The following is a 22214-nucleotide window of genomic DNA, read 5'->3' on the forward strand; positions in this document are numbered from 1 at the left end:
GAAAATTAACAGATTGCTGCCGCCTGTCATCGATTCCTCCCGCTGCGCTCGTATAAGCACAGCCAGACGCAGAGACAGTTTTTGGAGGTGATGTCAACGTGAGTATCTTGGCTAACGTTATACAAGCTAATTTTTTACGGAGATCTCGGATCTTTCCGTCCGGGTAACACGCTGAACTGCATCTAACCATATCTTGTTTTATGTTAAAACGTCTCTAGCCTCAAAATAAATTTGACCATGATTTCTTTGGATCGACTCCAAGTTCTGACACAAAAGCTTCCAGTGGAGCCTTTGGCAATGAAGCAAGCAGAACCGTCACTAGTACAACCAGGTGCTTCGAACAATGTGAGAGACTTTGTATTCTGTCATCCATGCACAATTAAAGCTATTTTGAAATCACAGGCAAAGCCAAACTGGAATTGTACGCGGTTTGATCTAGCCCTTCTTTGACTGTACTGCAACGCTCTATGTTGAATCTTCAACAGAGCCATTTTCACACCCCGGAAGCCCAAAAATGCTTTGAAGAATAATGAAGCAGTGAATTTTACTTTCGTTGATTCCAACTTTAGAGCCTCCCTATCCAATACTAAAGGTGAGTCGGAAAATGTGCTTCACAGTCTAAGTGCGTGATTCTCCACCGGGCGAAGTTTTGAAAGGACGCCCGATATCGGGCTTTGCCGTCATTACCTTTCCCCTCCAGACGCTTTATCACAAGCAGGCGATCATCCCTTCCGCGCTAGACCTGCAATATAACACCAAAAATATGTTGAAAGCTTTGCCAAAGTCACTTCCAGATCTTGTCGACTTGAAGTATGTATCCGCGAAAAGGTCTACCGCCCTTTCTTTCGCGTCCTCCTCGTTAGCCATTCTACACACCAGATCTGGAATGCCGGTGCGTGAGTATTCACACTAGCTGCTAGTTGTCTGAACACTCATCAAATCTTCAAGTTCCAACTTCGCTACTGTCCTTCTCTCGCCAAAAAGCCCCTGCCGAGCAAGGATAAGGATAGTGCACCGAAAAATAGAATCAACCCGTTTGAGAATCCGGACCCGGCGTTGTTTATTGCAGATCTGCCACCGAATTCATCTGAACCAAGTCATCTGCTGCTGTTGAACAAATTTCCAATCATACCATCGCATTTTCTACTCGTGACAAAGGTCAATAAAGCGCAGACCGCAATCTTAGAAGCTGATGACTTGGAAATGTCTTATGAATGCTTGCGTGCGTGGGAAGACGGATCTCAAGGCCGTCGCTTGTACGGCTTCTTCAACTCGGGTGAGCATAGTGGTGCAAGCCAAGCTCATAGGCATCTGCAGTTTGTTCCCGTCGAGGGCATGAGGCAAGGTGATGACAGAATGGAGTGGGATGTGCTCATGGACCGCATCGTGGAAGACAAAGCGAGCGTTCCTTTCGAAGTATTCTGGGAGCTCATATCGCCAGGTATGGGAAAAGAAGAACTGTATGATGTTTATCGAAGGCTGTACGAAAAGGCGCATGATGCCGTGAGGCGGTACGCCACGGATCATCCTGATCAGCTCGAGCTTCACGATTCCAAGGATGGCTCTTCCCCGTTCAGCTACAATCTAGGCATGACATCGAAGGCGTTGATGATAATGCCGCGACGAAAAGAGGGGACTGAGTTGACAGGTCCTGAGGGGACGGCTGTTGGTTTTGCCGCATTCAATGGTACCGTTCTGGCAGGAACAATGATGGTAAAGAAGCAAGAAGAATGGGATATCTTACGAGACAACGATCTGTTGCTGGATTCGTTGCTCAGAGACATTGGTATTCCGCAAGTTGAGACCTCAAGGGATACACGGATCTAAGTGGACCCGGCGTTCCTGATTGCTCGTTGTGACTAGAACTTTCGATGCTGGTGTGAAATTTCCTCATGTTTGGGCATTGGATGAAGTGCTAACATAAGCTCGCAGAGCAAATGATACCATGGGACATCACTGTAAATAGCTGACTACTGCAATGCCATGGTGGTTTCTTGCCTTAAGTATACGGCAATGTAACCCGATGACATTCTCGTCGCCTGACCACGAGAGCTGTGTGGATAGTTATTGGTGCGTGATCAAGGATGACTTGGGACCCAAATAATCCAAGACATAACCAGTATTCATATAATTATCACAAAGGCATTGTGTCTTGATTCGTACATATGCTGCACTCCGTGGTCCAGGACTGATCTTTGCTGTGGAACCATTATCGGCCCACTGACTTGGATTTAGGCCCCTCCAAAGGGACGCAAGTCAGATAAAATGGCTCGCAACGATGGAACGTACTAACTTAATGAATTCCTGCTTACGTTGGATCAAGGTGAGGCTTGCATCGGTCCAGGCTGTGGATAAATTCATTGGCCTTTGTGCGGCTCGAACCGCCCCAGGACCGTCTTGGCTCAATCTGATTGAGCCTTGGTTTCGCCTTATCCGTTTCATCTCAACATTAGGACTAAAAACAGAACGGTCACCGACCTCGTTCCAGTGCAGCGATGGCGATGGAGAAATCTCTGGAAAGTAGCAATATAAGCAACAGTCGCCACGACGGGCTGGGACGCTGTCCCAGTTGGTTCTCGTTCGCTTCTACATGGCGTATAGCTCACACTCGTCCGACTCAGGGCAAACCAAACCAGCGGCGGCTAGTGTGAAGGTCGCAAAGCAAGGACAGCATGGATTCTCTGGGCCCTTCACAGCTGTTCCGGCACAGAGCCGTCGACGTCTTCGTGGGACACGAAAGGTGGCTTCGCTTGGAACAATCGGAGAGGCAGCGATCGATGTCGCGTTAACGGCTGGATCGCTTTATTTCGTCGTCTATGCAGGACTGGTCTATACCCACCGCGGCGAACCGTCCGACTCGGATTATGCCAAATCTCTGCTTAAAGCGGCTCAATATGTGCGCCTTCTTCATATCCTTTACTTGTGTGCACGACTAATCCTAAAGCTGCGCAGAATCCTACCATTTTCCCAATCGCATTCTCGGCCATTGTAGCCAGATTCATGATTGTGCTCGCACACGCGAAACTTGAAGCTGGCGCCAGAGTCCTCACATTAGAACACCTTCTTCACAGCCGGTCTGTTTTCAGCACTTTCACTGCCGCACTCAGTTTGAGGTCTTTTCACGTCATCACACCGTTGCTCCTCTTGTTGTGGGCTCTCTCCCCTCTAGGTGGCCAAGCGAGCTTGAGGATTGTATCTACTCAGCCAGCCTATACCATAGTGCCACATAATTTCACCTATCTTGCTTACGCTTCGGCATTTAGTAACGAAGGCGAAGGTTCTCCGTCAGCTAATCTGCTAACTCCCATCAACGCTGCATTCACTTCAGCACTTGTTACATCCAAAAGCTCAAAGGAAGCACACCAAGATCCATATGGAAATATCAAGATTCCGATATATGGAAGTCTGCCTCCATCTACAGGAGTCGACGCCACTGAATGGAGGGAGATTGCGGACGACGGGTCCAAAGTGACTTGGAGCTCGCTGACTGGAATCCCCATCGCGGGATTGCCCACGACAGGTATCTCAAACTTCACCATGAACACTGGTTACATGTACTCTACATGTAATGTGGATGGTGAGGAGGCCGACTTGAACCTTCTCAGCTTGAGTAATTCAACGAATTATGCACCTTCTGGTGGCTACAGTGGTATGATGACCTCTCTCGTTGTACTTTAATTTTTTGTGTCTTGGGGCATTGCAGAACCGATCATTCATTCACTGTTTGTCCAAAGTTTAACAGGAACGCTCTAGGAGCCAATTTCGCGATTGCAGCCTCATTTCTGACCTACTTGGGAGCACCTCCAGCGAACTTCACGTTCCGAGCACTCGCTTCTGAAGACTTTACCGCCAACAAAACATTGACTGTTGCCAACTGCACCATGTCTATGGAATACGTAGAGTTGCAGGTTCGATGCGATGGAGCGACCTGCAAGTCTCTTCGAGCACGACCAGCGCCAACTCCAGCCACACACATCCAGTCGTTCTACGCCGAAGCCGCCAAAAAGATCAATCTTACAGACTACACGCCGTTGAACGGTCTGGCCCAACCAGGAGTTAGCGTCACGTCGTTTTGGAAGAACTTTGTCAACTCCACGAATCCGTCGATTGCCTGTGATACTTCGACGTGCACGACGAGTGGGATAGAAGGCTACCTTGTTGATCCTAACAGTCCCTTTTCCTTCACAACAACACCCTTGATCTGGCAGCAAGGCAACGAGCTCATCTCTCAAAGATTCACACAACTGATCAACACTTACTGGATCAACAGCGTAGCACCTCGCTCCACGACGGGGAATTTTTCGGGTCCTACGGAGGCTAGCACGAATGCATACAACACGGATAGCTTCGTTGGAACGATCCAGACAGCGCAGGAGGTGCTGAAAGTGAACATGGTGTGGCTTGTGATTCTGCTGGTCGCTGCAGCAGCCATGTTCCTCTGCGGGATATACAGTTCACTGATGGGAATGCGGCGAAGAGGGCCTGACATACTGGACAGTTTCACCGCACTTTTGAGAGACAACCCTTACGTCCAAGACGAACACTATTCATCAATGGAGGATGCGAGCGCTCAGGCGAGGAGACTAAGAAACACCGTCGTGCAGCTTGGTGATGTGCGGCACGCTGATGAGGTTGGCCACGTCGCTGTAGGATGGGCGAACAGCACTGGTCCCCTGGATCCTTTGAAGATGTATGATTGAGAAAACCAAAAGTGACCGAATTGAAACTGTTGTTATGGCAAAGAGTTGTCTTTAAAAAAAAAAAAAAAAGGCTCTCAGACAGAATGATGCGTTGCGTCGTATGAGCCTTTGGATTTGACACCGCAAACGACGCTTTTGCGCTCGAGAAAGTCGAGCCGGAGGCAGGGCCATCTTTCTGAACTGACGGAAGGACGCGCGCAAACCATTTTGCTTCGAGACGATTGAGCACCGTCGGCTGCTTGCGAGTGACGATAAAAGAGCTGGGAAGGGAGCGTTACCCGATTCGGCGACTCCCGATCCGTCGCCCGCGGAGCCGCCATCTTCGGGGCGGACTTGGCAAAAACGTATAGTTGCTTACTAAGCCGATATATATTTCATGACCCAACGCCACGAGATCTGTTTCTCGGTCGCGGGGGGGTTGAAAAGACCAAACGAGTTGCCTGGCGCTAGCTGTTTTGCACCCGTCGACCGCACCGAAGCGGGAACGATCACATAGTTTTTTTCTTTTTTTTGTTTTTGCCCTTCCCGCTTTCGAGCGGAGAGATTCCTGGACTCCCCCGATCCGGTCGTCAAATCCCGCCCTGGGTCGATCCTCTATTTTTTTTTTTTTGGGGGCCACAGTCAGCGCAGAGGCCCACCCAGCCAGTCTGAAGAAGCGAAGGACGCGGTTTCAAATGCAGAGCAGCGAGGAGACATGTCGCGTCTTCATTGGCTGGCGGAGCGATAAAGACGCTCTCCTTACTGCGCACTTGAGCTTTCCTTTCTTCTTTGTTCACGCTGATTCTTCTACTCTCCCCTTCCCGCGCCGCACATGCCGGCCAGCGCCCGGACTTTTTCGCCTTTGAGCCGCACGTTTTTTTTTTCTCCCCTAGCTTTTGGTGCACGTCTGTCGTGCGCATCTCCACATGCGCAAACGGGACCTCCTTCTCCTCCCCCCCCCCCCCTGACCAAACCAAAACCTGTCCCCGTTCAAATTCGACGGATCGTCGCTGTTTCGAATGCCAAGGCCTACCGGTCAGACTGAAAAAGAACGAAATCGAAATGACGAAACCCGCTGCAGCTCGCTTGTTGTTGACGTTTTGGTGAACCGGTCTGCCCCCATTTCGTCCCAAAAAGCACCGTGCGGACTGTTCAAGCGTTCGGGAATCGTCGCTTCTTGATCCTGGTCCACACCATGAAACCTCCCTTCGACTGAGATGGGGGGGGGGGGCGCCTTGAGCCTGTAGGTAAGCACTCACTGCAGTGCAAGGATGCGATAAAACTCGGGGAGCTCGGAGGTTATTAGGCCAAAACCTCCTGCAACGCGGCCGCACGTTTCGGAGTTTTTTGGAGGCGAAAGCGACTGACGAACATGTTCCAGCGGACGTCCACGTGCTGTCGTCGCGGACGAGACAGTTCATCGTGGCTCAACCTTTTAGCAGATGCCGCGCGCCCGTAAGGATTCCCAACACATACGCTACAGGGCTCGGGCTCGTGACGTGGGCGTTATCATGACTTGGACGGCGTTCGTGGCACTTCCGAGGCTTCTGGGTCGCATCATTTTTCGATATTATTACCTCCTTGCTAAGAACGCTGTAATCCCTTCGTAGAAAATCCATGTCCATGAACCAGATCAGAGCTATCCATTGATCCCTCCACGGCTTTGCTAGAACAAGCTCTCTTGTCGTAACCCATGAGATGTATCCTACAATGTCATTTCCTGCCCAAGTACCCTTAATATTTTTTCCCAATGTCTTTTCAAAAGCAAGACCAAGCTGTCTAAATATAAAAAGCCAAATTCCCTTTGTATAACTCCGTCGCTTTGTGATTTTTGCAATGCAAGATCGCCGTCGAACAAATTGCCGGTATATTCCATGCCCGGAGTCCTATATTAAAAAAAAAATTACAAACCTTTCCATTCGCACTTTGTGTCCTCCATGTGTCATCAGAGTCGTAACCTGTTAGCCTAATCCAGCACAGTTGATAAATTATTACATCCAAGCACACAGTGCACCAAAAAATGAAACCAATGTTGCAAAGATTGCAAGACCGAGACGGTTGGGTATCGATGTAGCCGCGCCCTTCTTCGTCGCAGTAGCAGTCGAAGGACTGTTCGAGGTAGGAAGTACAAATTTTGAACTTGATGTAGTAACCGCGCTGGCTTGTGCGGGCAATGTGGCAGCCGGAAATAGCTTGGTAACCTTTCCATCGATGGTCACGGCTGTGGCATGAGGGGCAAGGCATATCGTGTGTCCCGAGTCCTGTATGCATCCTCCCGGGGTCAAAATGTGGCCATCAATGTTGTAGGTTGTCCCCGAGTTCGCCGTGTACGTCTTGCCGTTGAAGACGATCAAGGGTGGGTTTGTGGTGATGGGTGTATTCAAGACTGTCGTTAAACCATCGACAACCATCGTCAGTCCATTTGGAGACAGGCTGATGGTATGGCCATTCGCTGTTATGACTGATCCGGGGCGCAGTGTTTGGCCGCCGATAACATATCCAATCCCTGAAGTGGCAGCATACGTAGTGCCGCCAATGACAAGTACTGGGACGGAATTGAGACTGAGTTTTGAGGTTGCTCCATTCACGACGACGTAGGAACCATCTGAGCCGAAGGCGATCGTCGTCCCCGCGATGACCGAAGTCTGCCCCGGTCGCAGTGTTGTGCCCTGGAGCACGAAGTATCCTCCCTGAAGTTCGGTGTATTTTGTGCCCCCGATATCGACGGTTGGATTTCCCACAATAGCCGCAACTGGCTGCGCAACGCCATTCACAAATACCACGCTTCCATCGCTAGCTAGCGAGATCGTCGTACCTGCAGAGACGACCTGACCTCCTGGCACGAGTGTTTGGCCGCCAAGCACGAAGGATTCACCACCACCCTGGGCTTGGAAGGTGGTGCCGTCGATCTGGATGGTGGGAGCGGTAGGCAACGCAGCAGGAGCCGTGATTGCGATACCGTTGACGGTCAATGTTTGACCATTGGCATTCAGCGAAACTGTATTCGAACCGACTGTGATTGCTTGCCCGCCTGCGACCAAGGAAGAACCCGAGATCACAAAGGCTCCCTGAGAGTTTTCTGTGATTGTCTGACCTTGGAAAGTGATTGCTGTTGGTGCCGGTGGGGAGCCCGGCACGAGTTGCGAAGTGACGCCATTGACAACGATCGATTGCGCATTCGAGGCTAGGCTCACCGTGTTCGCTCCAATTGTGGCCACGCCGCCAGGTGTGAGCGTAGCGCCGGGGGCAAGGCTGAATTCAGTTGCCTGGTTACCGACGAAGGTTTGGCCACCCTGCTGTTCGTCAGCAACTACTTCTACAACAAGGGGAGGAACAAAACTTACCACCGTGATGACGGGGACGCCGCCGGAGCCAGCACTTGAAGGGGAGGCCGAGTTGGCAAACCCGACGCCATTTACCGAGCCCGAGCCCGAGCCAGAATTGCTATTTCCGCCATTGCTGTTCCCGCCACCTAGAGCGCTTATGATGGCAGAGGCAATACCGCCGCCGCCGCTGCCGCCTCCGTTATTGTTATTATTGCTAGAACCACCACCGACGACGCTGGCAACAACAGATGAGCCGCCCACAGGAAGTGTCACCGAAGCAGGATTCCCAGTGACGGTTGCCTGGAAGGTGACTGTATTGCCATTTACGGTGGCAACGGCAGACACCACACTGGCACCGTTACTCGTCGCGGCGGCAGCGCCACCATCACTTGTAACAGTCGGGGTGTCGAGGGTTCCAGGATCGCTAACCTCGTGATGAACGAGGAAGACGTTGAAACCACGTTGGACGGCAACCTCGACGACTACAACCACAGTCGGTGAAGCAGTCCATGAACCCGTCGTGCAGGACGCATACGGGATGTAATTCAAGAAAGACTGATCGACGGGGCCTGTAGCCACGAGTGAGTCACCAAACGTGATTGATGGATCAAGCGTGTAGGCGTAAGGCTCGTCCAGGGTGTACGTCGAGGTTGACCGCTGGCAAACAGGAGCGCCAGAGTCGTCAGTTGTAGACTGATCAAACTCAACCTCATAAGCCGTGTACCAGGCGATGTTGTCAACCTGAGTCGCGGAGATGGGCGTTGGAATGGCAGGGTCGACCACAATGGACGGGGTACTTGGAACGGCGTTGATCATGTTGAGCTGAGAGCTACCAAAGGTGCCGTTCGGTAGCGGATTGACGTCGCTGATGGTCGTTACCGATGTCGATGCTGCGATTGGAGGGGGTAGTGTGGTAAAGATGTAGTCCTCCACGGTTGTGCTCGCAACTGGGTCCAAGTACTCTGTGTAAATGAATGTATCTTGCGTGAGCTGGTCGTTGAGGTTCGTCCACGTTGACAACGGAACCGCAGTGTAGGACGCTGTTCCATTCAACGTGATCGTTGAAATAGAGGCAATGTCGAGGAAGATATTGGATGGGAACCACCAGTCGACGAAGCCTTGGGCGTTCACCACGCATCCGCCACAACTGGAACCGTTCGCGGATCCGGTGGCGTTGAAACCCAACTTCGTCGAGTTCAGCAGCGGGAAGGGTGGAGTCACAGTGCTGTTGTCCGCGAGGACGATTGAGGATGCATTCGTTGACGGGCTAGGAGACCCGCTGCCAGAAGGAAGCTGAACGTCCGCTGCAAGGCTCGAGTTTGATGTGTTACTCGCGACGGGGTTCTTGTTCGGAAGGTTGAGCGGCATGGGACTTGCTGAGGAGGACTTCTGGTCAGCTACTGGACTGGATAAGACATTGTTGCCCGCTGAGACGGGTGCGCCCGTACGCAGCGAAGCGGGCCACGACGAACCAGACGGCGTCGGTGGTGGAAAGGGAGGGGCCGACGAGATGGATGCGGGAGTTGATGTGCTGCTGGAGCTGGAGGCTCCTGCATCTGGGGATAGCGGTGCGGCCAACGGCTGGGTGGCATTAGAATCTGGAGGGGTCAAGATCAGTGTTTATCCGCTATGCGCTCTCGAGAGCTCCACGGAGACGGCGGGCGAGTCCGAGAAGACGGCGAGCACGTACCGGATCCATCTCTTCGATACCACTGTCCGCGACGCTGCCATTGCAAAGAACGAGTGGGATCTGCGGCTTCGACACACAGCACCAAGGTCCCCGAGGCCGCGAGGAAAGAAGCGAGCGACAGACGCATTATGAGTGTAATGCCCTGCTATAACGAGCGCGCAGAGGTCATCGAGGCAAAGGCGGGAGCGAAGGCGAAGGCTTAAGAGCGTCGAACCGAGCCCTGTGGCGGATGAGACTGCGAAGCCCTGAGATGATTGCACGGCATGAGGATTTCACGAGGACGTCGTTGGAGCTCGAAAAGAACAGGACGGCCAGCGGTAAGGATCACCAGGCAAATCTTAATCATCCACTGATGCACGAGAGACGATCGGAGTCGCAATTATTGGGAGTTTGACGCAGGCCCCAATCAGGACTGCGGTGCGGCAAGCAGGGAGGCACACGCAAGGATAAGGCGCATGCCGGGCGTGCCTCGAGCCCAAGCCCCGTCCGATGCAGCGCGGGCCAGCGCCGCCGTGCGCCAGTCATTGTCGTGCAACGGCTTGTTCCACCCGGAGCCCAAGCTCGGCTGGGTCTCCACCCGCTGGGCTTGAAACACCGTGGACCAACTGCTGTCTGGCCTGGGAAGCCGTCGGGCTCGATCAGGGCATGCGTCCTGAACGTGCAGAAATCGCGCGCACGCAGAGACTCGCAAAAGGCTGGAGGCCAGGCTTGCGCGCCCAGCAGCGGTCCAGACCGTCGAGCGCTGGCGATCCTGCCCGGAAACGAGGGCCACACATGTCGTTCCTGGCCGCGGGTCGCGGACGTCTCCTTTGGCGAAAGCCGTGCGGATCGAAATGAGGAGACTCTGGCGGTGGTGGTGGTGGTGGTTGTCGTCGTGCGAGTTGTCACCAACGGCGCTGTTGAGCCGCGGTCGCTGTGCGTTTTCCGCAGAACGCGTTGCACAACTGCGCCTTCCAGCCCGAAAGCAGCACGGGGAGCATCGGTGGCGCATTGCCAGGCCAGATACGGCCGTGCGGATCCGAAGGAGCAGTGCTGGTGCTGGAGCTGGTGCTGGTGCTGGTGCTGGAGCTGGTGCTGCTGCCGCTGCCGCTGCTGCTGCCATGGCTGCGACGACTCCGATCGCTACGTGGCTTGTCCGTGCTGTGGTCCCCGTGCTCGTCGCCGTGGCCAGCGCCTGTTTGCAGCCTCTGGCCTCGGGTCGCAATTTCGCTGGCCACGCGAATCGCCAGCAAGCTCCCGCGCTGCACCCGCCTGTTCCGGCTCTCTCCCGCGCTGGACTCCCCCGCCAGCCCGCGCCCCCCGCCGTTCGCAGCGCGCCCGTCGCTCGTCTGGGCACTCTCAGACGTTGGCTCCCCCGTCCGCGCCCTCGTTCCCCGTCGTGCTCGCCTACTCTCGTCCCTCGCCCGCTGCGCTGCCTGTTCTTCGTCCTTCGTCCTGCGTCCTTGGAGATCGTCGACGCCTCCTGCCTGTCGCTCCAGCCTGCATCTTTGCCAGCCATGACATAGCCAGCTTTGTCTCACACTCGTTGATTTGCTCAATTGGCCTCCTGGTCATGCGCATCCGCCGCCATGCTCCCACTCGCACGCCGCGCGGATTCCCTCTGCTGGCTTGCCTTGTCCCTCCTGGCGTTGACCCCGTCGTCGTCCTGTCTTCCCGGCCGTCTTCGCCCGCGCGCAACGACCGTGCCTGCTCCCATTTCCTTCTCTCCTGCCCAGAACTGGGAGGGCATCGACGGGACATGGAACACCTTCGCCCTCCAGGTCGGCACGCCCGCTCAGGCAGTGCGCGTCATGATCTCAACCGCAAGCCAGCAACAATGGGTCATTGATCCTCGCGGATGCCCGTCCGATGCCAGCTCGTTTTCTACGTGCGCGAGCTCGCGAGGAGACACGTTCAACATGTCGCAGTCAACGACCTGGGATACGATCGGACTGTACGAGCTGTGGATTGAGAAGAACTTGGGCCTGTACGGCAACGCAAACTACGGCTACGACACCGTCACGTTGGGATACCCGGGCGAAGGAGGCCCCACGCTCAAGAACCAAACCGTCGGTGTTCTCGCCACCGATGCGTTTTACTTTGGCCACTTTGGCATCAATCCAAAGCCGACCAACTTCACCAATTTCGTGGACGAGTCACCCAGCTATCTTACCGATCTGAAAAAGGCGGGACTGATTCCCAGTGTGTCGTGGGGTTACACCGCAGGAGCTCCCTACCGTGAGTTGCCTCACGAAAACAAATACAAATGACGGCTGTATCACGTACTAATTGCATCTTCTCCGTCCATAGGCTTTGCGAAGGTGTACAGCAGTCTCACGCTTGGAGGGTACGACAGCGATCGCTTCATCCCAAACGGTATTTCCTTCCCCTTCGGCACCGACAATGAACGCGATATTCTCGTTTCCGTGACGAGCATCAGTTCCGTCGACACGTCTGGCACGCAGACTTCACTCCTGCCCAATTCGATCTATTCGTACATCGACTCCACCATCGCCGAGATTTGGCTGCCAGTTGAAGCTTGTCAGCAGTTTGAGAAGGCCTTCAACCTGACGTACGATGAGACCACGCAGCTCTACCTGCTATCGGAGGCGGAGCATAACGCCATGTTGGTCTCGAATCCGAACATCACCATCACCGTTGCTCCATACACGCTGGAAGCCGCCAAAGCCGGCACTGTAAACATCACGTTACCCTATGCTGCCTTTGACCAGATTGCGAAGCCACCATACCAGAGCATTGCCAACGAGTCAAGGTACTTCCCCCTGCGACGGGCAGCAAACGACTCGCAGTACACTCTCGGCAGGACGTTCTTGCAAGAAGCCTATCTGACCGTCGATTGGGAACGCTCAAACTTCTCTGTTGCTGCGTGCAACTGGGCGAATGGCGGGCCAACGTCGCAGAACATTGTCGCCATCTCGTCCTACAACGATACAAAGGCAAATGACGGAAACGGAGCGTCTCCGACCGGTAGCGGCGCTTCGAGCCAAGTCTCACCCTTGAGGATTGGCGCCATTGCGGGCATTGCCGTCGGCGGTGTCGTCATCATCCTAGCCTCGATCGTCGGCGTGCTTCTTTACTTGAAGCATAAATCTTCGCAGGCGGCCAAGAACGCAAAGGGCGCGGAGAAGGTGACGCCCAAGACGGTCGATTCCACCAATTCCAAGGACGACGACGGCGCCGCGGCCGCCGATCCTATCGCTGGGCCCACCGTCTACCCGAAAGCAGAATTGGACGCCTCAACGCCGGCGCGCACTGAATTAGACACCGAATATTACAAGCCTGGCCTTGCAAGCTCTGCCACCTCGTCACACGTAGCACTCGTACACGAGTCGGACAGCAAGGAACGCGAAGTGTTCGAGATGCCCGGAGACATGCCTACCAGACAGGAAGCCGACGGGCGCGCCTATACAGAGAAGGAAGTCATGCGTCATCGTGAAGAGCGGATCAACGGTACAGATCCCGGCATATCACCCATCACGCCAAACAGCAGCGACAGGAGTCCCGCCAGCACTGTCGCGACAGGCACACTACCGAGCTCTATCAGCAGTCGTGCGAATCGCATGCTGAACCCCGGCGAGATCATAGAGCTCGGTCCCTTGGAGAACGGCACGCAGCTTGTGAGCCCTCTGGGTAGCGATGGACACACTATGATGTTCACCAACATGGCCCCGTTGACGCCTACGACTGCAAACGGCAGCAGCACCAACGGCTCGACCGACCCCGACTCCGGGACTCGAAAGCGGTTCTCGTACGAAGATCCTTGAACGAATGGCATAGTTAAGGAAGTTTTTTTTTCTTTTATTTGGGAGCGGTTTCCACACGGGAAACACACACTAATCTACGCAACGGCCTGCTGAAGGATGGGATGGACGGATATCTTGATTATACCCTAGTGCTATGATGTATCAAAAATTTTCTTTTTTTTGCCTTTTAATACACGGCATGGACCATGTGTAGTCTTGGTTTTTGATTTCTGCACTTGAAGGGCGGACTGGAAAGTGCACGCACAACAACGCTCTGGCGACTGCGACGTGCAAGGCCGCATCGATGCCTCGTATCTCACGGGCTGTTCCAGCCGGCCCTCGCATCGACGCCTCGGTGGGTGCGTGAACATGTACAGGTCATGGCGGGCCAAACCCCCGGCCCCAGAGGCTCTTGGGATGGAAAGGTAGCATTTGAACCAGGTATAGCCTGCTTGTCGAAAGACGATAGCGTCAAGCGGCGCGGATAGAAGCTAGCGTAATGGAAAAAAAATAACCTCCCACATACCGATCATCAGAAATGCACGAGTTGCATCTGTATCTCGGCGTCGGATGTGGCGCTCGTCGAGAAGGACGACGCCTCGCCCGCCGCAACGTGGGACGAGCAGAAATGGAGACGCTCACCACATCGACAGGCCAGGCCAGGCGGTCAAAAGCACAAGGCCACGCAGGACGTATGCTGCTGATTCACCGTTCGACGCATGTTCAAGCAGGTCTTCCGGCCTTGTAGCCACAAGCCAGACCCCGTCCAAGCTACTGCACGTTCTTTCGCCTTACCGCCAGAGCGAGCGGTGCAGTGCTTATGCGTCGACCTTGGGGTTCGGGTAAGGCAGACGTACCACGGCAAGCTGGTCTGGGGCACGTCAGCCGCATCAGCACGATGCTCACAGCGCGGGCACTGCGATTCAGGACCTTTGGCAGCACGACGGTTCGGGTCGGCCGACGCGGGCGGATACAGGACGGCGTCCTTGGACGGACTCTGGCGTGCGGGCCTTTCTCCCCTTCGTTCGATCGAGCCGCTGAAACAAGACAGCAGTCGAGCCCATCCGCTCCTCGACAGCAACGCCCAGCGAGCCAGCAGGCCGGAGCAACCGACAGCGGCTCCATCATTCGTCGAGCCACAAGCGCCGAGCAACGTTTGGCCAAAGAAGCGGCCCCTCGTTGCGCAACAGCGCAAGCGGAGCGTTGCGCCTGTGACAAAACATAAGACGCAACCCGTTTTTCTCTCTCTCTCTCACGTCCACCACACGCGGCCATCATTTCTTACAACAAGGACGAAACGGACGGGAGCGCAAGACTTCACGTGAAGCTCGATTCCGCCCTCTTTGCACACGCCCATTCTCTCGCTCGTTTCGCCGTCTTCTTCTCACATTCTTCGTCTTCGTTTTGCGTCCAGGCCTCTTTTTGACCGGTCAGCACCACCCGCCCCCAGCTCAGCGTTTTACCCCACCAAAAAGCGTCCCGCCCGTCATTTTCGCCTACAGGTGCGATCCTTTTCGTCTGCCAGCGCACGGCAAATTCTCCGCCCGAAATACGAACAGCCGCTCAAGGATCAGGATGGGCGATTTGCAAGGACGGAAAGTGTTCAAGGTGTTCAACCAGGAGTTCGTGGTCGACGATGTTCGTACCGTAGCCGCCGCAATCGTGCACCCGGTGGTGCGAAATGCAATGGGTGGGACGCTGACCACACGCGCAGCGCTACAATGTCACCAAGGAGCTAGGACAGGGAGCTTACGGTATTGTCTGGTACTGCTTTTCACGCTGGTCTGTACGTTGGGAGCTGGACTAAGACCGCATTTGCAGCGCCGCGCAGAACAACACCACCGGCGAAGGCGTCGCGATCAAGAAGATCACCAACGTCTTCAGCAAGAAGATCCTCGCCAAGCGAGCGTTGCGAGAGATCAAGCTTCTTCAGCACTTTAGAGGTACGCGGCAAAGATGTCCGACTTCGTGCCAGCCCTCCCGCTAACCGCCAAGTCAGGCCATCGAAACGTACGTCCGCTGGACGCGTCGCAAGGACGCCGTCGATCGAGGAGGAAGGAAAAGCTGACACAAATGGTCAACAGATAACATGTCTGTACGACATGGACATTCCGCGTCCGGAGTCATTCAACGAGTGCTATCTGTACGAAGGCACGCATCCTTTGCCCCACCTGTCTGACCCGTCAAGCACCTAACACGACGCAGAACTGATGGAATGCGATCTGGCGGCCATCATCCGCTCCGGCCAACCGCTGACTGACGCCCACTTCCAATCTTTCATCTACCAGATTCTCTGCGGTCTCAAGTACATTCACAGCGCAAACGTGCTGCATCGTGATCTCAAGCCGGGTAACTTGCTCGTCAACGCCGACTGCGAGCTCAAGATCGCCGACTTTGGTCTTGCAAGGGGCTTCTCGATAGACCCGGACGAGAATGCGGGATACATGACCGAGTACGTGGCAACGAGATGGTACAGAGCTCCCGAGATCATGTTGAGCTTCCAGAGTTACACCAAAGCTAGTAGGTGGTCCCCCATTGCACCAGTCGGGTTCGATTTGATCAAAGAGTCGTACGTGTGAGGGGTGGTGTGGTGCGCTGACGAGTGGACGCAGTCGACGTATGGTCGGTAGGCTGCATCCTCGCCGAACTTCTGGGCGGCAAACCATTCTTCAAGGGACGCGACTACGTCGACCAGCTCAACCAGATCCTGCATTACCTTGGAACGCCAAACGAAGAGACCCTTTCTCGTATTGGCTCACCTCGTGCGCAGGAGTATGTTCGCAACTTGCCGTATATGCAGAAGGTCTCGTTCCAATCGCTCTTCCGGAACGCTAACCCCGACGCCCTCGACCTCCTCGATCGCATGCTCGCCTTCGACCCGTCCAGCCGTATCTCCGTCGAGGATGCGCTCGAGCACAGGTATTTGCAAATCTGGCATGACGCAAGCGACGAGCCTGTATGCCCGACGCCCTTTGACTTCCACTTCGAAGTCGTCGACGACATCCAGGAGATGAAGCGCATGATCCTGAACGAAGTGCAGAGATTCAGGCATCTGGTCCGCGTGCAGCCTTCGCAGCAGGTCAACCCGGCCATGCCCCAGGCTCCGCAGGTGCCCGTGCCTGAAAACTACGACAGATCGACCCAAGAGTACCCAAGGCCCCAGGAAACAAATGCCGGCGCGTATGCCGGCCTCGAGGGCGACTTGGCCATGGGTGCCGACGGCATGGGCTATGCAAGATAAACGCGTCTCCGCATTCGCGGGAGAGGTGGATGTTCCCGCATGCAGGAGGTACTAAAACGGTTTTTTTTTTCGTGATATCCTTTGGATAGAGTTTACTGGATGTATGATGACAAAAGAAAACGAAGCGCAATGAAAGAATGCGAATGTGGCATATGCGTATTACTGGGCTTATTCTCCAAAAAGAACAAAATTCGTATTTCGTTCGTTACTGTATCTGGCTCCCCCAGACACAAGGAAACCGCTTGTCATTCTCTCGCCTCAAGAAAGGACGCTCTCTTCCGTTCCCGCTCGCCCCTTCAGCCCGGCTCCTAGCAGCAACCGAAGTCGCATCCGTCAACACTTTCCAGCGTGTCAATTCTCACAGTCGCAGCACAAAGCTCGATGCTTCCCAACCTTAGGCTGACAGGAGCAGATTTTGTCTTCTTCCCCTCGCCAACGCCGCCGGCGAGCTCGACATTCGCAACCATGTCCAAAAATGAAAGAAGAAAGAAAGAAGAAAGAAAGAAAGAAAGAAAGAAAAAGATGATGCGCAAATCAAAATATATACCGTTCGGCCCCGGCCTTGCCCTCACGTTTCGCACCGCTTGTCTTCGTGCTGTGGAGCCTCGCGCGGAGGACCGGCGGTGGGTTGTATTTCTCGCTCCTCACCTCCCCCCTTATCCATATCATTTACATCATACTGATACCATTCACCTGGTCGATCGCGATCTCGTCGCCCTTCGACAAGGCGCGACCGCTACTTTAAAAAGGAGCGTCTGCTCTGGAGCGTGCCGAGACAAAGAACAAAGATATATATATATATGTATGTATATATATATTTTCCTCGCCACTCCACGAGCACCTCTTCAATCCCCCAGGCTTTTTTTGTCTCTCCTTCTCTTTTTTGCAAGCGAGTTAAGAGACTATATATATATATATATATATATAAAGGAAAAATTGTAAAGATACATCACTTTCGAAGCCGTTCACCCAAGATGTCCGCTGAGTACCGGGGCAAATCCAACCTTGACATTGCCGCCGAGGCAGAGAGAGACCTGAACAGCTACGACGCAAAAGTGGGAAGCCGGGCAGCAAGCGATTCGAGTGAGCTTTTTTTTTTTTTTTTTTCCCCTCTCAAAGGACTTCTTTCCCGTCTCCAACGACAACAGCCCCCCCTTCCCCTTCTCCCCCTTTCTCTCCCAAACCACCCTCCCGGCACACATTTCGCAGCAGTTACACCGACCGCGCCTCTTTTCTTCCCCGCAGTGGGCCCCAACATGGGACTCAGCTTCCCGCACGCCGCAAGGGAAAAGTCGCTAACGTGGGTTTTCTTCCGCACCAGCGCTGGAGTCCGGCGTCGACGAGTCCGCCACCCGGCGCTTCCCCGGCGCAGACGTGATCTACGGCAGCGCCGCGTCCGGGGCGGGAGACAACCGCGAGATCCCGCTCAGCGAGGGCGGCGACCTGGATCCGCGCACGGGGAAGCCGTACAAGGCGCGCGACTTCGAGGGCGTTGGAGGACCCGAGGACAAGGAGAGGCTGAACGCCAGCGAGCGAGGTGGAGACGACGACGTGAGGGCGAATGTGCGCCAAGGCGCTGAGACCGTCCGTCCGGCTGGGCAGCTAAGCAACGAGAGCGCGCCGAAGCCACGAAACGTGCGCTGAGGCATTCCTTTGGCGTGATGGAGACAAAAAGGATAAGTGGTCAAACATAGGACCAGAAGTGCGATTTGATGCTCTTCAAATTCTATTCATCACCCGTATATATACGTACATCCTCTTTACGAACGGTATTAGGCGGTAGGAATGAATATGTATAATGGAAAATAGAGGACGCGGCCCGACGCAAAGTCATAGACGGCGATCACAGATTATCCTCCCGCGTGTAATCCTGTATATCTTCCCCCGTACCAAAACTCCCTGTCAAAAAAACCGGACACACTTGTGCACTGCGCCAAGGAAGTAAAAGAATACATCTTAACACGTAAGGAAAAATTCAGATCATAACCTATCAGTTCCCGTATCCCAGTAATCTACCACGCGCCAGTCTCGCTCGTCCACTCCCAGGTCCGATGTCGATCCCGCTAATCTCGCGGCTCAGGGCATCCATATCGTCGTTGCTGTATCCTCCGTAGCTCTCACTTGGTAATGGAATCTTGGCGGGAATTGGTGGTGCTCTTCCTGTGGCCCCTGAATTGTAGTATCTATCCTCGCCATAATTACCCGGACTCCCATTGGCGTAATGGCTGGGGCTCGCCTTCGAAGTGTTCACCAGATCATTCCAATGTGATGAAGGAGAGTATTCATTCGGAGAAGCGCCAGGTGGATTTGGTATATCTCTGAAAGGACGGTCATGGCTCGCATTGTTCATTACAACCGCACTCGAAGGTCGCTCCTTTTTCTTTAGCCGCGCTCTGATGACCCCGTTTCCACCGCCGGTTGCCACGGGTGTCGGACTCTCGTTGCCGTTTACTTTGTTTACGTGCGGACTCGTCTTGTTAACTAAAGTGACGTTTAGGTCGCGTGCTCCGCTGAGTCGTTCTCGTTCACGGTACGGCTTCTCTTTTGGATTGCCCTTTGGCTCTGGTTCTGGAGCCCAGCTTGCTTCGGGAAGCCTATCTGATGGATCAATATGGTTCCCGTGGAAATCAACAATCTTGCCGTCTCTTGTATATGGTGTATCCTTTGCAGGAGTACTGCCATGGCTGCTCGTGGCTGGATGGTTTAGTAGCGATGACGTAGATGATGATGCCGCAGGATTAAAACGATTGAAGGATTCTGGATCGAAATAGGTGCTTGAGGGCCTCTCTACTGATAATGGTGCCCGAGGGGATACCGACTTGCGCGTTGTGGGTGTAGTTCTATTCACGTTTCGCGATTGTCGTGGATCTGAAGACGGTGTAGCATGGCCACAGAGGGGGATAGGCTTCAGTATAGGAACCTGGTCTTGCGGAGGTGTTGGATGATGGTACGAGCTTGGCGAGGTGCTTGCTGGAACTTGCTGAGAGAGCGGATGCTGTCGAGGTGGCGTTTGGTAACTATTTTGTGGCACATAAGGTTCGCTTGACGAATAGTGGTGACTTGAGTACGGCCGTGTAGTTGTCGGTTGCACTCTTGCTGGCAAAGGCTGCTGGAACAAATCACTTCCCTTGCTGGGCGTATTCGCCTGAGATGGCAAAGACGACCTGTCATCACGGAAGGAACGAGGGGACTCAACTGCCAAGGGGCTTCGTTGTGCCGGATGGTACGGAGACTGATACGATTCACGACGCATCGTCTGCGTAGATTGAGACTTCGGCGGTCCTGATGGAGTGCCCGTTGTTGGACTGTTGTATTCGGGATGGCTTGGTGGCAGAGCGTACTGCTCCTCCCTCGACGCTGATATATTCACGCCTCTCATGGCCTCACCAGACAACGCTCGTGGACGATACATCATGTGTGGATCGTGAGGTGATGTCTCTGAAGGCGCGGTATTTCTTCGTCCGGAATACTCTGACGACTCATAGGGTCTAGAATTCGAATATTGCTCTGGCTCTTGATATGGCAAAGGTGATGGGGATCGTCGAATGGGAGTAACATTCAGAGGCGGCGGTGCAAAAGTTGAGTATGACTCCCGCCTAGCCGAATTTGGAGCGCTGTCTCGGTGCGCTGGAGGCGGAGGTGGAGGGGCATCCATTTGATAGTCGTTCGATGACGGATGGTCATACTGGTTCGAATGCCGCCTATATACGCTTGTCGGTGGGATCTGGTTGTAGCCTTCGTGAATTGGCGCAGTTGAAGCAGCCACGGACTGGTTCTGGTATTGGTAACTCGAACCAGCATCCCTCTCATGGGACTGTTGTGGGTAAGGATCGTGAAGCTGTTGGTACGGATCATCGTATTTAGGCCGAGCTGTTTGGCCTTGATTCATATAATTATCAGACTGCGTGTGCTGAAATGTGCTCCTTGGGTCGCGCATGTCCTCCGGGTACGGTGCGTTACCAACAACCTGAGGCGCTGAATGTGCGTGCTGCAGCTCAGGTTGCATTGGCGGCGTGGGATGACTGTACTCACTCTGATATGGATCCTGTTGTGGCCGACTCGAGCCTCGTCGACGATGGTTAGTCATTGGCGGAAGTTCCGGAAGTCCTGTAACAGGGTTATCTTGATACGGATAGTCCTGCTGAGGGGCATGTGTTGCTGGCTTTGGATCATATCCGCCATAAGAGCTGTAAACTTCATGGTGGGATGGCGCATAATGTGGCTCTTGGACAAATGGGTCATCCAGCGTCTCTGGGAAGTACTGATGCTGAGAGACTGGCTTCCGTTCCACAGGTTGTGGTTGGCTGTTGCTATGTGCTGTTCTCCTGTTGCTGCTTGGAGTATTTCCGGCTGATCGACCTTGCGTCTGTGGCAATGCTCGCGAGGGTGTACCGAGTTCCCTTGGGCCACAAGCGGAGGACGATGGTCGGTTAGGCTCTGCTGGCGAGCCACTTTGGCTTATGGGATCTGTGGGCAGTGGCCTTCTCTTCACAGGTGTGTTATGCCTTGAGCCATTGATCGATCCTGTTGCGTCTCGTACGTTGTCTATGACCATCTCCTCCGCTGGTTTCTCGGGCTTCGGTCTCGAGTCGTAATACGTCATTTCGAGCTTGACCTCGCCAGCATATTTGCCCTTACATTGTAGATGCTGCCATGGGTCACTTTGTCCTCCACCGGGTTTGATCACATCGTGCAAATCAACCCACGCCTCACCGATTAATTCTGTCTTCTTGTCATCGTTGAAGATGGAGACCTTGAGCTGATAGTAATCTGGAGAATCGCGGACAGTAAATCGCATTTCTTCATCCCTACAGAATGACTCAGTTGCCCGCTGCCAAAGAAGTTCGTGTTACGGAAGCAACTTACCACCTAGGAACCTGTCCTCCTCTCTTATCGGTCTTCGTCTTTTTCGCTTCCTTTGCGAGCCTGCAATTGCAGTACGGATCCTGCTTTCCCATTGATTTACGATTTGGAAGGTTTTTCGCCCTGTCCACAATGACTACGAGTGTCCCGATTTCCGGTCCATCCACAGACATGTCGGCATAGATGCCAGCAGCATGCATGCTGCTGCCTTTAGTGAGCTTCGGTGGCATTTTTCCTAAGAGCTCCGAGACGGCCGCCTCGAACCTTGAGGTATATCAATGAGTGTGAAAGAGCGAATAATATCTCTGGTAAAGAGCTTTAATGAGGGGAGGGGCACGCAAAGGTCGCTGCCGTTGAACGCGCAACTCTCATAAGCCAAGGTTTGGTGGAGCACTTGGAGTGAGGCAGTGTTTGAACGTCAGCCTTGCTCTGCAGATGAGGGATCAAACATCCAAATAAAGTGTGAGAAATGAGCGTCAGAAAGCAGGTTGTTGCAATTCATAGACTGTCAATCCATGGTCAAAAGAGTACCTCACAGCCTTAGTCGTCCCGGCGCTGGTGGAATAAAGGTTGGCGGAGGATTGTTTGGAGCTTTTGTTGACAGACCCTAGAGCCTAAGCGACGTCCAAGCTTTCAGCCGCCAGCCACTGGAACTGCCACCCGCTTTTTGCA

The 22214-nt window shown here is 54.0% G+C and overlaps 6 protein-coding genes across 8 annotated transcripts; 4 read left to right on the forward strand and 2 right to left on the reverse strand.

Annotated features, from left to right (window-relative positions):
• Window positions 1-723: 723 nt before the first annotated feature.
• On the forward strand, window positions 724-2208 carry PV09_06072. Of its 2 annotated transcripts, XM_016359664.1 has the most exons (3): window positions 724-892; window positions 949-1877; window positions 1933-2208. In XM_016359664.1, the coding sequence occupies exons 1-2, from the start codon at window positions 764-766 to the stop codon at window positions 1825-1827; spliced, it is 1008 nt and encodes a 335-aa protein (XP_016212500.1). In that variant the 5' UTR covers window positions 724-763; the 3' UTR covers window positions 1828-1877; window positions 1933-2208. The 2 variants fall into 2 exon arrangements, with proteins under 2 accessions (XP_016212500.1, XP_016212499.1); XM_016359663.1 differs by having other exon boundaries at window positions 949-2208.
• A 338-nt stretch (window positions 2209-2546) lies between these two features.
• Window positions 2547-4716, forward strand: PV09_06073 (uncharacterized protein). Its single transcript, XM_016359665.1, has 3 exons — window positions 2547-2896; window positions 2953-3649; window positions 3754-4716. Exons 1-3 carry the CDS (start codon window positions 2591-2593, stop codon window positions 4698-4700), a joined length of 1950 nt encoding a protein of 649 aa, XP_016212501.1. The 5' UTR covers window positions 2547-2590; the 3' UTR covers window positions 4701-4716.
• Window positions 4717-6230: 1514 nt separating this feature from the next.
• On the reverse strand, window positions 6231-10090 carry PV09_06074. Of its 2 annotated transcripts, XM_016359667.1 has the most exons (4): window positions 9696-10090; window positions 9478-9603; window positions 8024-9381; window positions 6231-7972 (listed from the first exon to the last, which is right to left on the reverse strand). In XM_016359667.1, exons 1-4 carry the CDS (start codon window positions 9820-9822, stop codon window positions 6671-6673), a joined length of 2913 nt encoding a protein of 970 aa, XP_016212503.1. In that variant the 5' UTR covers window positions 9823-10090; the 3' UTR covers window positions 6231-6670. The 2 variants fall into 2 exon arrangements, with proteins under 2 accessions (XP_016212503.1, XP_016212502.1); XM_016359666.1 differs by having other exon boundaries at window positions 8024-9603.
• Window positions 10091-11111: 1021 nt separating this feature from the next.
• Window positions 11112-13959, forward strand: PV09_06075 (uncharacterized protein). The gene is made up of 2 exons (XM_016359668.1): window positions 11112-11912; window positions 11985-13959. The coding sequence occupies exons 1-2, from the start codon at window positions 11264-11266 to the stop codon at window positions 13457-13459; spliced, it is 2124 nt and encodes a 707-aa protein (XP_016212504.1). The 5' UTR covers window positions 11112-11263; the 3' UTR covers window positions 13460-13959.
• A 510-nt stretch (window positions 13960-14469) lies between these two features.
• On the forward strand, window positions 14470-16892 carry PV09_06076 (mitogen-activated protein kinase spm1). The gene is made up of 7 exons (XM_016359669.1): window positions 14470-15076; window positions 15153-15202; window positions 15260-15381; window positions 15438-15448; window positions 15523-15589; window positions 15644-15958; window positions 16051-16892. Exons 1-7 carry the CDS (start codon window positions 15014-15016, stop codon window positions 16677-16679), a joined length of 1257 nt encoding a protein of 418 aa, XP_016212505.1. The 5' UTR covers window positions 14470-15013; the 3' UTR covers window positions 16680-16892.
• Window positions 16893-18374: 1482 nt separating this feature from the next.
• Window positions 18375-22110, reverse strand: PV09_06077 (uncharacterized protein). Its single transcript, XM_016359670.1, has 2 exons — window positions 21546-22110; window positions 18375-21487 (listed from the first exon to the last, which is right to left on the reverse strand). Exons 1-2 carry the CDS (start codon window positions 21770-21772, stop codon window positions 18670-18672), a joined length of 3045 nt encoding a protein of 1014 aa, XP_016212506.1. The 5' UTR covers window positions 21773-22110; the 3' UTR covers window positions 18375-18669.
• Between the last annotated feature and the right edge of the window lie 104 nt (window positions 22111-22214).

Source organism: Verruconis gallopava (genome assembly GCF_000836295.1).
Source record: "Verruconis gallopava strain CBS 43764 unplaced genomic scaffold supercont1.20, whole genome shotgun sequence".
NCBI lineage: Eukaryota > Fungi > Ascomycota > Dothideomycetes > Venturiales > Sympoventuriaceae > Verruconis > Verruconis gallopava.

Coding starts and splice junctions, on each gene's coding strand:
- PV09_06072 (XM_016359663.1), top strand. CDS start 764: ATGTTGAAAGCTTTGCCAAAGTCACTTCCAGATCTTGTCGACTTGAAG. Junction 893..948: donor ACACCAGATCTGGAATGCCG/GTGCGTGAGTAT, acceptor CAAATCTTCAAG/TTCCAACTTCGCTACTGTCC.
- PV09_06073 (XM_016359665.1), top strand. CDS start 2,591: ATGGCGTATAGCTCACACTCGTCCGACTCAGGGCAAACCAAACCAGCG. Junction 2,897..2,952: donor TGCTTAAAGCGGCTCAATAT/GTGCGCCTTCTT, acceptor AAAGCTGCGCAG/AATCCTACCATTTTCCCAAT. Junction 3,650..3,753: donor ACCTTCTGGTGGCTACAGTG/GTATGATGACCT, acceptor GGAACGCTCTAG/GAGCCAATTTCGCGATTGCA.
- PV09_06074 (XM_016359666.1), bottom strand. CDS start 9,822: ATGCGTCTGTCGCTCGCTTCTTTCCTCGCGGCCTCGGGGACCTTGGTG. Junction 9,604..9,695: donor GTATCGAAGAGATGGATCCG/GTACGTGCTCGC, acceptor TGACCCCTCCAG/ATTCTAATGCCACCCAGCCG. Junction 7,973..8,023: donor GCGTCCCCGTCATCACGGTG/GTAAGTTTTGTT, acceptor GACGAACAGCAG/GGTGGCCAAACCTTCGTCGG.
- PV09_06075 (XM_016359668.1), top strand. CDS start 11,264: ATGCTCCCACTCGCACGCCGCGCGGATTCCCTCTGCTGGCTTGCCTTG. Junction 11,913..11,984: donor CACCGCAGGAGCTCCCTACC/GTGAGTTGCCTC, acceptor CTCCGTCCATAG/GCTTTGCGAAGGTGTACAGC.
- PV09_06076 (XM_016359669.1), top strand. CDS start 15,014: ATGGGCGATTTGCAAGGACGGAAAGTGTTCAAGGTGTTCAACCAGGAG. Junction 15,077..15,152: donor AGGAGTTCGTGGTCGACGAT/GTTCGTACCGTA, acceptor CCACACGCGCAG/CGCTACAATGTCACCAAGGA. Junction 15,959..16,050: donor CCAGAGTTACACCAAAGCTA/GTAGGTGGTCCC, acceptor GAGTGGACGCAG/TCGACGTATGGTCGGTAGGC.
- PV09_06077 (XM_016359670.1), bottom strand. CDS start 21,772: ATGCCACCGAAGCTCACTAAAGGCAGCAGCATGCATGCTGCTGGCATC. Junction 21,488..21,545: donor GGAGGACAGGTTCCTAGGTG/GTAAGTTGCTTC, acceptor GTCATTCTGTAG/GGATGAAGAAATGCGATTTA.